This window comes from Gekko japonicus, unplaced genomic scaffold (assembly GCF_001447785.1).
Source record: "Gekko japonicus isolate JY-2015 unplaced genomic scaffold, Gekko_japonicus_V1.1 scaffold1122, whole genome shotgun sequence".
NCBI classification, from domain to species: Eukaryota; Metazoa; Chordata; class Lepidosauria; order Squamata; family Gekkonidae; genus Gekko; species Gekko japonicus.
In genome coordinates this window covers 369542-384252 of record NW_015166456.1, presented here as the reverse complement: position 1 = coordinate 384252, position 14711 = coordinate 369542, and the positions used below count along the sequence as shown (strand labels likewise).

Genomic DNA, 14711 nt, shown 5'->3' with positions numbered 1-14711 from the left:
TGGAAGTTACAACATCACAGGGCTTCCTTCATTAAAAATGCTATATGTGACCTTCTCATATGTTTTATTTCAAACCAAGCACCTACTTAAACCATACTGTCACTGACATCAGTTTGGTCTTTGTTTTCTGAACATCTCTCTATACAATAATTCTGTTTTGGAGTGGCAACATTCCATGCACTCCCTCAGCCATTGGCCCATCAGCCATCACTCCAGAGTACTCGCATGCCATTGGCCGGGTGCTGGGTCTGCTCTTCTTCCCCGCCCACTCCCCTTCAGCCACTGTGCCCTGTCAGAATTACTGGCAAACAAAGACACTTTTCCTCCTTGCCTCCTGTGTGGGATTAACTTTCCCCACAGTTGGTAGGTGTCATGAAATGGCAGTTACCTGTGTTTGTAAGATGGCTGTGGTTATTTGTTTAAAATGTTCCCCCATCAGGTTTAATTGAGCTGTAGTTCCAGAGAGGGGCCTGCAGTGGTATCACTCACTGGGTTAACTGGGGCTTCCTCATCTGCTGGCCTACAGTCCCCAGCTGCCCCAAGGCCAAAAAGTGAGGGAAAACAGGGACTGTCCCAACAGGCAGGGCGGCATCAATATAAACTGCAGCCCATCCAGGGAAGAGGCAGTTTTCATCCCTGGGAGGCAGCAGAAATTCAGCCACTCCACAGTTGGCTGGACTGGGGAATGAATGGAAGTTTCCCTGCTCTCTTGGGCTACAGAGAGAGGCTGAAGTACAGCCAGAGGCCGGTCCAAGGAATGATCCTATCATGAGTCCACAACTTCCAGAGGTAGAGACTATTGTGTGTAGGGGAAGAGGATTGCGTTTAACCACTGTTGATTTATGACCTGTTGGTTCATAGTGTGTGCTTACTCCTATAGTGTGTGTGTGCTGCATAATTGTGTAAATAGTTTATTAAATACTTTAATTTGGGCTAATAATCTGTGTTGTGCTCTGACCACATAGTCTCCCCTGCTCTGCACAATACCAAAGGGAGGAGGTAGCTCTTGGAAGCAAAGAAAGGCCAGACCCTTGGGTTGCCAACTTTCCAGGGATCACCCAAAGACTGGGGATTCCATCTCCAAATAGGGAGATTCAGCCAGAGGGGTCTCACTGTCCCTTTAAAAAGGCAGTGACGATTCCATGAGTGGTGGCAGTGAACTTAAGGAGTGAGATACGCCCACGGGACGAGGGTGGAAGGCAAACAGCTGAGTTGTAAACTGGAGCCCATTTTGCCATAGTAGGCAATGAAGCTTGGTTCAGACAAAGGAAGGAAACCCTTTGCAGGCCTTTGTGAGGAACTTATTGGGGCCAGTTCTGACTAGGTTTGCCAGCTCCAGGTAGGGAGATTCCTGGAGATTTTCTGGTAGAGTCTATGGAAGCCAGGGTTTGGGGAGGGGAGAGACCTCAGCTGAACAGAATGCCATAAAGCCCACCTTCCAAAGCAGTTATTTTCTCCAGGGGGGGAGAGATCTGTGGTCTGAAGTTCAGTTGTGATACCTGGTGATATTGAGGCTCCACCTGGAGGTTGGCTACCCTAGGCGTAGCAGTCAGTGCTTCAGAGCCGGGTCTGTTAGATCCAGGTTCTTGCTGTAGAAGCTGAGTGGGTGATTTTGGACCAGTCACAGACTTTCAGCCTAACCTACCTCACAGGGTTACTGTGCAGATCAAAAGGGGGAGAGGACAATGATGTAAGCTGCTTTGGTTCCCACTACAGAAGCTGTACTTTTCCTAGGTGGATGCTGCAGGAAGCGAGGGGGAGATGGAAAGCTGAAGTCAGAGTGGCAGATAAAGGTAGGTTGATGGTTGGCTGGGAAGGAGATAGGGTTGCCGACTCCAGGTTGGGAAATTCCTGGAGATTTGAGGGGTGGAGCCCAAACCAGTGGGTTTGAGGAGGAGTGGGACCTTGGACAGATACAATGCCATAGACTTCACCCTCCAAACCAGCCATTTCCTCCTGGGGAACCACTGCTGCCAATCTCCCAGGGAGGGCTGGAGATCACTCAGAATTAAAACTGCTCTCCAGATGGCAGAGATCAGTTCCCCTGGAGAAACCAGCTGCTTTGCAGGGTGGACTCTGTGTCATTATACTCTGCTGAGGTTGCTTCCCTCCTGCTTGGGTCCCCACTGCAGAGAAAGATAGTACTTTTCCTAGGTAGAGGCTGCAGGGAAGAGGGGGAGATGGAAAGCTGAAGTCAAAGGGGCAGATAAAGGTAGGTTGATGGTTGGCTGGGAAGGAGATAGGGTTGCCAACTCCAGGTTAAGGAATTCCTGGAGATTTGAGGGGTAGAGCCCAGAGAGGGTGGGGTTTGAGGAGGGGTGGAACCTCAGACAAGTACACTGCCATAGACTCCACCCTCCAAACCAACCATTTCCTCCTGGGGAACCAATGTTGCCAATCTCCAGGGGAGGGATGGAGATCACTCAGAATTACAACTGCTCTGCAGAAGGGAGGGCAGAAGTCAGCTGAAGTCAAAGGGGCAGATAATGGTAGGTTGATGGTTAGCTGGGAAGGAGATGGGGTTGCCTTGGAGAAAACTGTAGACTCTGTGACATTATACCCTGCTGAGGTTGTCACAGCAAATTGAACTTTCTAGAGCTCATTGTACTTATTCCCACAACAGGCCTTATTCCTAGTTTTATATATAATTTTGTATTTTGGGTACTCACAAAGGCTTGTATCCAGCAATGCATAACTGGATACACAATGGATTTAGCACAATATTATTTGTGCATGGTCTTGTGCAACACGTAGCGCTTTCCTTCTTCTATAGAATAGTGCCCAGAAATTAGTTTAATTATTTATTAAAACATTTCTATCCTGCCTTTCCTTGTGGTTCAAGGTGACTCAATTTGCACAATATCTTGTGCAAGTGGAAACACAAGTGAGAATACAATAAATTTGACTTAGAACAGGTGGCAACCATGGCATTTTTTCTTGCATGTCTACTTGTGCACAAGAAAAATTGTGTGCTCATTTGTTCCAGTAGTGAAATGTGTTGATATTTAAAAAATAAAATGTTAAGTTTTTTTCACATAATCCCAATAACTATTCTAAATTTAGTAGTACTTATTTGTTCTTATCTTACAACACTAAACCTTACTAGGAGAAATGAGCAAAATGCTTTCATTAAGTTATAGTGTTTTGTTAAGGCCTGAAATACCTGCAGGCAGCCATCATATTTACTGTCTAAAATGTGTACTCAGGTAGAATAATGCCATCTGCAGAAACAAGAATAATGGTAATCCTCTTCGGGTAATGGTAATTATGCAGATTGTTTCTCCAGTTATACCACAGACTCACCAAAGCGACTAACACTAGCCACTCCATCGATAATTGAATTATAATCCATATTATCTTCCAGACCAACCTGCAGAAAAAAAGTTGGATGATTTCTTCTTAAGTAGAATTCAAATTTTAATCAGTTTTCTCATTTTAAAACTATATAACTATTTGTATTACTATTTTGCACATAAAGAAAATTTTTGAGTACATGACAAAACATGGAAGTGGATAAGGGTAGCTTTTTTCATGCAAAATGAATGAGCAAGAATGTATGCATACATACTACTGTACAACTCTTATCTTTAAGATTGAAAATGTTATATTTCAAAGGTGGACCCAATGCACATGAACAATGATTACCTCGAATAAAACTGATAAGGCTCTTATTTTCCCATTTCTTTCAATTGCCTTATCTATATCAGCAAATTGATTTGCATCATAACAGTAGATTTGCATCTGAAAAGAAAAAAAAACATTTTATTTCATAATTATCCATTAAGTTCTCTGAAAATAAATTCATAAAGACAAAAATTACTACATAGAATATATAGGTTTACTTCACATAAAACCCTTCTGAAACACAAAGGACCCTGTTCCAAATTATCCAAACAAGGCATGAAAACACACATTGCCCCAGACTGAAAAGAGTTAGCAAATCCTGCAAACAGGACTGGAAGCCGTTAGTGTCTCCTGCAGATAACAGAGGTGGTAGAGCTGATGAGAACCTCAGGGCATACAAACATATGTACTGTCTCAAATCAATCAAATAATTTATCAAAAGGGCAGAAATTATCTAGATTGTAGACTTACTAAGTACCAGTTTACACAAATTTAAACTCTGGTACAAAATGTATTCAAATGTAAAGGCACAATACGTACAAGGTTTTCTTAACCCTGAACAACAGCACATTTAACAGTATAATGCTAAGCAGAATTACACCCTTCTAAGCTTATTGAGTTCAGTGAATTTAGAAAAGTGTAACTCTGTTTAGGACTATGCTGTAAGTGGTTTCCTTGCTGGGAACTGCAAGGATTCTGCTTCCCAGCTGCACTGAGCTTCAGAAGTGCTCTGAGAATCTTGACAGCTGAGCATGACCAGGACAAGCTCCCACTTCCCCCTCCCACTTGGAGCTGTGAAAGTGCCTCTAAACGTAAACATGTAAGAGACAATACACAGCCTCGCCCTTTGGAGAAGGGGAAGGGTCATTGGTGAGCCTAGTTCCGCTCAGATGATCTAGGCCTGCCTTGAATGTGGATCCTTATTTAATTGCTTTAAAAATGAAAAAGGTTAACAGGAAGAGACAACACACCCATCTGCATGTTTACTGCAGGGGAAACTAGCCATTTAAATATAGTTGCATCATTCTTAACTGGTGTTACTATGCATGATTTGAATATTTTGTACCCTATTTTCAAAAGTATGAGTCAAACCTTTGTGTGTCCGTGTGGCAGGGGGCAGGGAGATAGTTGTGAAAATGTGTACTAGACCTCTAAATAATTTAAAGACTGTTAGTACAGTTGAACTGAAGTTAATGAGAAAATCTAAGTAGCCTTTCAATACCTTCCTCTCCTCTTCATATCATCTGTTAAGGTGGCCAAATCTGTTTTACTCTCCTGAATAGAGTTTATGCTTATACTTACCTTCTAAGGCTTGCCATCAAAACAACTATGATTTGCAAATGTCCTAGATTTATGGAATACCAGAGGCAGAAAGATGTATGAGGAGGATAAATCTATCAATGGCTACTAGCCATGGTGACTGAGGGGAAACCTCTACATTCAGAGGTACTAAGCGTCTGAATCCCAGAGCCAAGAGGCAACATCAGAGGAAGGCCTCAGCCTCTATGCCCTGTTGTTGGCCATCCAGAGGAACTGGTTTGCTAGTATGTAAGACAGGATGCTGGACTAGATGGGCCACTGGTCTGATCCAGGAGGGCTCTTATGAGTGGGGGGAGTATACATGGTTGTTAACAGTAGCTTCCTACACTCACAACTGCTGGGGAATGAGTTATGCCACGCTGAGCCAGTATCTGGGAGATCCATGCCCAGATCCCTGCTTTGCTATAGAAGCTTGCTGGATGACCTTGGGCAAATCACACACACTCAGGAGAAAATATAGGAGAAAGATCTAAGCTACTTTGGGTCCCCATTGGGAAGACATGTGGGGTACAGGTGAAGTTAATTAATTAATTAATTACTCGATCAATTTAATTGACATTCCCTATCTTCATGTCCATTCACTTCAACAGCAGAATACTTTAAGAGATATTTGAGGAGATTAAATGCAGCCCTTGTAAATGTTATCTTGACAGCCAGCATAGTGACCTGGGGCCAGTCACTCTCTCTCAGCCTTATCTATGACAACACGACTGAGGTGAAGGAGATAAGCCATACCCTATATATAATATGATATGTGATATGATATAATATTATAAAAGAGAGAGAGAGAGAGAATGGGATAAAATCTAAATAAATGAATAACCTTCATCAAAATTTCCCCTAAAACTTTAGACCAGACTACTTGAAGAGAGCTATCTTGAAAAAATTAAAGAAGTTTTAAGAGAGCAAAAATGAAATAAAGTGCATACTTTAAAATCCCTGTACATGACTAGGACATTTAAATATTATTTTTAAAAAAGAAAATATACACATAGGAAATATCTCCATTTTGGTAGTGATCCCAATCCACCATATTTATTACCTCAAGAGGATATTTTTTTCCATCTATACTATGTTCAGATCCATCATGTGATGCATTGCATTTTCCCCAGTGGAATGTTATCTTGCTTGCTCTAAATACACCCTCTAAGCTTCCTCCAGTAACATTGTATTCATTTGTCAAATTGATTTCCACTAAAGAGAAAAAATAAGCTGTCATTTATCATAGTTAAGAAGGGAAACAAAATCTGTGGTTCAAATATATTAATATTAGAAGTGGAGGGAATAATAAAAATCAGCATAAAGGATATCCTACTGTATTCAGTATTACAGATAGTATTATTCATGACTTGCATATGCTGTGGCCTCTTTGGGAGGCAAAGAGAGTAATATTAAGCACATCTACTTGGAAGTAAATCCCATTTTATTCAATGGGGCTTACGCTCAGGAAAGTGTTCTTAGGATTGCAGCCAAAATTCCTGGCTGTGAACACTGGACTGTTCTAACATGGACAGCTTAATGGTGGTCCAAAGAGTCTCTTCAGACTGGCTAAAGGGGTACCAGTAGCTTTGCCATCCTCCCAACCATCTCATCTCAAATAAAAACCCTTATGTAACCATCTGGAGCTTTTTGTACATACTGAATCTGCATTGCCAATAGCGTTGGTTTCCTATTATTAGGACACTGAACCTAGAGTATAATTCTATACTCTACCGCACAGCACAGTCATAAGTATATATTTTGAACTTTATCATGAATAATAACTAAATGACATCTGTTTTATTGTAAGTCAAAGGGAGATTATTCAAATAAATAATATTTTAATATAATCAATATGGTTTTGTCCAACAGTATACAACTTTGCCTATGCATTAGCAGCAGCAGAAACAGCAGCAAAAGGCTCCCATTTCTTTCAAAAGGTGTTTTTTTAAGGAATAACAAAAGTAAACCCAAATATCATTGATTTTCAGTCATAGAACTATAGCTTCATTATACAGAATTAGCATCCAACTCATAAAAGAATACAGAGAACTATTTAGCATTAAAATACAATTATTAGCAAGAATGTTGAAATAAAAATGTAAGAAACTCTATTACTCGGTTCCAGAGAACAGTACCCAAACACTTGGGCATGAACAGTGCAATGTCTTACCTTTTTCTTTTCTTTTCTTTTTTGGTATTTTTCATATGTGTAAGTGTATGTGCACCTGGAAGTCATGGTAACCTCTGGTGACTGATCCCTACTTGGAGCTTGGAGGATATTCAGAGAGATTCCCCCCCCCCAAAAAAAAACCTGCTGGTATTCTAAGGAGGTCTCCCATCCAAGTGCTTGCCAGAGTCAAGCCTGCTTAGCTTCCAAGATCTGAGAAGACTGGGCTTGCCTTAGGCTTGCCAAGTCCCCCCGGGGGGCGGGGAGAGGCCCGTTCCCCGCTGCTGGCGGATCGGGCCCTGAGGGGAACTCCACCCCGACGTGCACGTCACCCAGAAGTGACGTGACCACACCGGGCACGCTGGGGGTGGGGCCGCGGTCATCCGAGGGAAAACTCTATGGTTTTCCCTCGGATGGTCGTGGCCCCGCCCCCGGCATGCCTGGCGTGCCCGCGTCACTTCCGGGCGACGTGGATGCACGCTCCATCCACCAGCCGGGAGTCCCCTGCTGGTGGCTCTATTACCACTTGGCAACCCTAGCTTGCCTAGGCTATCTAGGTCAGGGCACTTTTTCTTTTTTTGAGCAAAAAGGAATGCTCATGCTATGTAACATGCTATACTACAGACTATTTGGAAAACTCCCCTAAATCTCTTCCCCCCAAACAGATTTCTCATGAAGTAATACAGCACGGGAAGCTGCCTTTTGAAAAATACCTTAAGGCAGATCAGGTGGATCCAGTTGTGTATTTCTTTGAATCCATGCCCACTGAGAGGCCTACAGGCCTTTCCTAACAGGAATATCCCAAAGAGTAAAAGCCCACATATCAGATTTCAGCAGCAAACAGTACCCATCTACTGACCACTTATATGGCTCACAACACTCTCTGATACACACTTGTGGCTGGCAGTAGGGTGATGTTACTTCTTTTGAATTCCACCCTATGTATTAATGATAGGCTTCTGTACAGCTGGCATCTCTCAAATATAATGGTAACCATCTTTGCAAACTTGTGTTTTAAATCACTTGACATGTAAGTTGTGTAAACATCAGTATATCAGCATATCATTGTGTCAAATATAGGTATTATTAACAGACATAATTATTAAGTAGAAAGTACTCAGAGCATTATCTTCAGTAAACATGCTGTATTGGATTTATGCTATTCAGGTGGTTTCAAGGGTATTTTTCTTGATGTATATAATTTCACTTTGACTTGATGCTTGAGTGCTGTTACTAGCTAAATTCCCAAAAGCTGCAAAAATCCTAATTTCACATGCTAAAAAAGTAACACGAGAGATCATATAAAAACCCTTACACATCTTTAACCTCTAAAGCAAAACAAATTTCATTAACATTAAATAATAGCAGCAGATATAAATGTACCTGTTTTACCAGTGTTGTAGATTAAAGTGTCATTTGATGTTTCATTTTCCCAGCCTTGAAATTGCAATTTCTTAAGATTTACATTTACTGGAGCTAGATCTTCGTCAATATTAATAGGCGACTGTTTAGCACCATTGCACGCTGGATATCTTTTCCCCCAAAATGTTTGATTTAATGTTCCTAAACATTGAAAACAATACAAGTAAACAGTTTAAATAAATTTGCACAAAAATATTTTGTTTTATGAAGAGACAATAAATTATGCAACTTAATGCTCATTCAGGAAAACCTTTAGCTTGAGTTTTTACAGAAGATGAGGCAGCAGACATCCTAATATTTCCCTACACCAAAAAGCTGCTTCATCCACAAAGCGAGACCATCAGAAGACAGCTTCTAGCCCATGCAAGTCTTGTGTGTACAGAGTGTGTGATTAATCTATATTACCAGATATTTCTAAAGTGGTGTCAGATTGACATTCATTCTAAAAGTGCAAAACTCCATTTTGGTCAATCCTAAAGGTCATATGTATTTTTTTGTCTGTTATCTAGATAACAAGACTTCTCTGTCCTATCCCTTCATCATGTGTTCAGTTATCCTTATATATCCAAAAAAGGGTACCAAAATGGGTAAATCCCGAATTCCTAGCTGTTGTAACCATTTTATTATTATTCTAACAGATCTCCTCCTGACTGGCTTTCCACAAGCCTCAGCTCTTATAAATCCTAGGACTTTTTGTGAAAATGGACTAACATGTTATCTGCCCTCTACTATTGACATTTTTTTCCATCTTCCAGGACCCCAGTTTAAGTTTGTACTCTTGAACAATGTGTGCTGGAGCATTTGGAACAATGGTTAAATATCTACTTCCTTGGCCTTGAATAAACTTTGGAAAATAGACTTTTAATTCTCCATAACTCTATGAGGGAGAAAGACAGAATATAAATTTTGCAAATAAATAAATAAATAAATAAACCAATTATGTAATTATCCACTGTGGAATAAAGAACTTCTCAGAAATTTAATATTTTTATGTTTTGATTTCTACGTGATCTGATTTCCAAATAATAATTGTATTTTTGCACATTATATTCATTAGTTTGCCTGTCGCACTAATTATCTGTCCCTACCCATTCTCCTAAATGTCCCGCTATGTTTTATTCTTCCAGTAAACAGGCACTTGGTTTAATAAGAAACATGAGGTACCACCAAATGGCTAAGAGGCAAAAAGTAAACTATTCATTCATGAGTATTAATTATTAGGTGCCCATCTGGAGCAGAAGCAGCTGATTAATACAGCTTTTTTTTTTTTAAGGAAGCTTTTTAGGACTGCAAAGCTAAGGTTGGTAAGAAAACTTGCTTGGCCCTAGGTTTTCCACAGGAATATTTTTATTTCTCTAATTTAAATATTTGATAATTAATGCAAATCCTGTGGTGATAAAGTCTTGTAAATGTTGTACCATGAACCTTTTTGAAATATTTAAAATGACTCTAAGAAGGGTATTATGAAATATGATTTTATACTGTCATTGCAGCAACATTATAGCACTGATTAGGGATGGGCACGAACCAAACCACAAAACAAAATTTGTGATGACTTTTGCCCTGTTTGTGGTTTGGGAACCAAAGTTTGTGACAGGTCCACCATCACAGACTTCCATGAACTTTTAAGGCAGTTCATGGGGTTTGTGCCAGGCCCTGGCCAGAGCAGAAAGCTGCAAGAACAGCTGAGTGTCTGGAAGCACTGTTTAAAGGGACTGCAGAATAAAGCTGGGAAATGGGGAGCAGCATGTCTGGGATCGGGTGCCACTTCAACAGGGGAAGCCCCCATCTGTTGCCTGGAGATTTGGGAGAGCCTGGGTTGTCACCCATCCTCCCCCTGTTACCTAAGGATGCCCCCCAGACCTCCCATAGGGAACTCACCCAGGAGACCATTGGAGGAGGAGGCTGGCGGTGGAGAAGGGGCAGCCAGCTGAGGCGGTTGGTGGAGAAAATGGCTGCAGCGAGCCGCACAGCAGCATCAGGGCTGTGGCCACAGGCTGTGGTGGCAGTACAGTGGCCAGGCCCACCCCAGGAGCCCAGAGTGGGGGAAGGTGTCGCGAGCAGCGAAAGAGACCATGCCAGTCTAGGAACCACGTGGGTTGGATGTCTTCTGGCGGTGGCAGCAAAGCCTGTATCCCCACTTTAGGCATGGCTCTGAAATACCTGCATGAGCAGCTTCTATTTTTTTCTGTGGTGGTGGTAGATTCTCTTACAGTTGGAAGACAGAAAAGGGGGAGCAGTTGCTGTAAGAGAGGCAAATTAAATGAGGCTGTGCAGTGAGTTCTTTGTTCCCTCTTTAAGGAACCATTATGGCTGTTTTGAGGATTAGGGGCTGGAGGGAATAGGGGCTTTCAGCTTGTTAAGACTGAAGAGCAAGGTGCAGGACATGAATGAAACATAAAGCTCCAGAACGTATAATGCCTCATCAAGATACTAAGGGATGAACCAGCCTCCCTCCACTGACAAAGGAGGAAGAAAGGGTGATTTCACCCAATTTCTCTCCCTATTGCAGTCCCCCACCACCCACATGACTTATTCTCTGTGAGGGCCCCTCTTCTTCCAATAGTGCTTTCTGGGGTGTCACAGGAAGTTGCTGGAAGAATGGGAAGGGGAAGAAAGATTTGCTTCCTCCCAGCAGCATGGTAATAAAATACAACTACCACTTAGGCTTCATAATCATTTGGGCAACAACTCAATGTAGCTCATTTTGCCATACCCCATTGATTTTAAAGTAATTTAGCTATGGTTTATTTATATGCCAGACTGTATCAACTTTTAAGCTATACTTACAATATAAATTATGTACACTGAAGTTCTACTGCTGCCTAAACTTATAATTTATTTATTTTTGGATTTATATCCCGCCCTCCCCAAAGGCTCAAGGCGGCTAACAGCAAGGCACAAGTGCCAAAGTTAAAACAGATAAAAACAGCATAAAACAGAATAAAACAATATAATACAAACTCAAAAGTGTCAGTGCTCCATTTGTCACAAGATGGGGTAGATCTTAATCCAATGGCAACGTTCCAATAGCCTGTCATCCCTTCTCTTTCCAGGGTCACCTTGCACCCTGATGGAACCACATAGTGGTGGTAGTGGTGTGATGATGCATAAATAGCGATGGTGGAATAGTGGTGGCGGCGGCTCCTACTCAAAAGCCTGGTGGAAGAGCTCCGTCTTACAGGCCCTGCGAAACTGAGAAAGGTCCTGCAGGGCCCGGAGCTCCTCCAGGAGCTCCTTCCACCAGGTAGGAGCCGCCACCGAAAATGCCCTGGCTCTGGTAACAGCAAACTTAACATCCCTGGGACCTGGAATTTCCAGGAGATGTTGGCTCCCTGACCGTAGTGCCCTTGGGCGAACATATGGAAAAAGGTAGTCCCTTAGGTAAGCCGGGCCCTGGCGATACAGGGCTTTAAAGGTAAGAACCAGCACTTTGAAGTGGATCTGGTATGCTATCGGCAGCCAGTACAGCACTTTCAGCACAGGCTGAATGTGATCCCTCCTAGAGAGACCCATCAACAGCCTGGCTGCAGCGTTCTGCACTAGCTGCAGCTTCCGGATTTGCGACAAAGGCAGCCCCAAGTAAAGAGCATTACAGTAGTCTAGCCTCGAGGTGACTGTCGCATGGATCACTGTGGCCAGGTCATCGTGGTCAAGGAAGGGGACCAACTGCCAAGCCAGCTGAAGATGGTAAAAGGCCGACTTGGCAGTGGCTGCCACCTAGGCCTCCATCGTTAAAGAGGAGTCGAGGAGCACACCCAAACTCCTAACCTCCAACGCTGGCACCAAAGGCACCCCATCAAAGGTCAGGAGAGAGAGCCCCAACCCTGAACTGATCCGACTCAGGTCCAGGACCTCCGTCTTTGCCGGGTTTAGTTTCAGCCGGCTCAATCTGAGCCACCCAGCCACAGCCTGTAACGCCCGGGGTCATCCGGGGCAGAGTTCAACCGCAGCTGACAGATCTAACTACACTAGTGCCGTCACACCACCCCAATCCAGATGCCTACGGAGGTCGTCAGTCAGGGCAACCAGCACTGTCTCTGTCCCATGACGCGGGTGAAAGCCGGACTAGAAGGGATCGAGGACAGAAGCATCATCCAGAAAGCCCTGTAGCTGTAACGCCACTGCACTCTCAATAAGTTTGCCCAAATAAGGCAAATTGGACACCGGCCGATAGTTGCCCAATTTGGCAGGTCCAAAGATGGCTTTTTCAAGAGAGGGCAGACCATCGCTTCCTTGAGTGCCCCAGGGAACCCTCCCTCCGAGAGGGATGTGTTGATAATCTCCCGCAGGGCACATTGGAACCCCTTGTGGCCCACCTTAATGAGTCAGGAGGGGCACGGATCAAGGTCGCATGTGGTTGGACACACAGATACGAGCAATCTGTCAACTTCCTCCAGACTGACTAGGTAAAAACACTCTAAACCCAGCACCAAAGGCGTGCAAGGGGCCTCAAGTTCACTATCTGTTTCAATTGTGGCGGGGAGGTCACGGCGGAGCACCAAGACTGTGTCTGCAAAATAGCTAACAAATGCCTCACAGCCAATATCCAATTCCCTAAAATTTTGCCTGCCCTGTGGCAGAGCTGTCAAAGACCGAATTGTACTAAATAATTGGGCCGGGCGTGAGCTAGCAGATGCAATCGTGGTCCCATAGAAATCTCTCTTTGCGGCTTTGACTGCCATCTCATAGGCTCTCATAAGCATCCTATAAGATGTTCTTGATGGCTCGTCACGAGCTTGGCGCCATCGTTTCTCTAGCCATCACAGTTCTCGCTTCAGCTCGCGCAACTCCTGGGTATACCAAGGCGCTCGCTTAACACGAGTGTGGAGAGGGCGCCTGGGAGTGATCTCGTTGATGGCTGAGGAGAGCTGGACATGCCAGTCCTCCACCAGCTCATCCAACGGAACCGCTCATCCAATGCACCTCAGATCCCACAGGGCCATCTGGAGCTGCACTGGGTCCATTTGGCACTGCGGGCGAGCAAAAATCTACTCGCCGCCTAAACAAGGTCGGGGTGGAACATTCAGATGGGCCTTTAGGGCCAGGTGGTCCGACCATGGCACTGCCTCTGCAGTGATCCGGTCCACCGTCACCCCCGCAGCGAAGATCAAATCAAGCATGTGATCGGCCCGATGTGTGGGAGCTGAGACAAATTGAGAGAGTCCCAGTGCCGCCGTGGATGACACCAGGTCCGTAGCCCGGCTGGAGGTCGCGTCCTCACTCAGCATGGACATTGAAGTCACCCAAGCTGATCAGCCTAGGGTGCTCCAACGCCCAGCCTGATACGGCCTCCAGCAGGGACGACAGGCTACTGGCTGGTGCGTTAGGTAGTTGGTACACCAACCAGATTGCCAAACTCTCATCAGCCTCCAGCATCAAACCGACACACTCAACGCCCGCAATCTCCACCGATGGAAGCACCCTGAAGGAGTAAGCCTCCCGAATGAAGATAGCCACTCCCCCCGCCCCCTAGTCTGTGACTGGTGGAGGACCGAGAACCAGGTGGGGCAAGCTGAGTGAAAGCTACCGTTTCACCCTCCCACACCCAGGTCTTGGTCACACACGCCAGGTCAGCTCGTTGTTCCTGTACAAAATCCCGAAGGATTGTAGTTTTGTTGTTAATAGACCTGGCGTTGCAAAGCACCAGTGATAGAGGGGGGTTCTCCATCCTGGCCCCACTGCCGGCCACCATTGGGATGGGCCCAGGCGCGTAAACTGCAGGGGGGCTGAGGAGCGTCAGACCCTCCCAAACTTTTCAGGAAGGGGCTCAGCCTCCCCCGGGGGGCGCTTCTTCCTCCTCCCTCCACTCCCCTCCCGCCTTCCCTGGCCGGAGTCCGAAGATGGCGCCGGGCGGGGAGCGGGCCGGGACTCGCTTGGAAGAGCCCAGCAGGCTGAGGCGTGAGGCTCCCTCCCCCGCCCAGCCACCCACCGGCACCCACAGGCTGGCAGGAGGAGCCGACGAGGCCAGAGCTCTATGCAAACTCCTCCCCATGCCCCGCAGGTTCCGCTTTCCAGCACACCTCATCCCGGGGGCCAGGGTGCACCGAGGGCGCGGAGAGGCTCCGGCAATGAGCGCAGCCCAGCACAGTCTGCAGCTGCTGTTAGGGGGAGTTGCTCTCCTGCTGGTCGGGGGGAGCTCTGGTGAGTGGGCGGCCAGGGTGGGGGCGAGGAAATGATGGGAGGCACCAGACAG

General features: G+C 44.9%; 1 protein-coding gene across 1 annotated transcript in view; it reads right to left on the bottom strand.

Moving 5' to 3' along the window:
- PTPRZ1 (protein tyrosine phosphatase, receptor type Z1) overlaps positions 1–14711 on the bottom strand; it is a 194514-nt gene that overhangs the window by 79361 nt on the left and 100442 nt on the right. The window contains exons 3-6 of the mRNA XM_015412036.1: positions 8477–8656; positions 5987–6138; positions 3646–3741; positions 3304–3370 (exon numbers count right to left, since the gene is read on the bottom strand). Of these exons, the coding sequence (XP_015267522.1) occupies positions 3304–3370; positions 3646–3741; positions 5987–6138; positions 8477–8656 (495 nt within the window). The remainder of the gene's footprint in view (positions 1–3303; positions 3371–3645; positions 3742–5986; positions 6139–8476; positions 8657–14711) is intronic.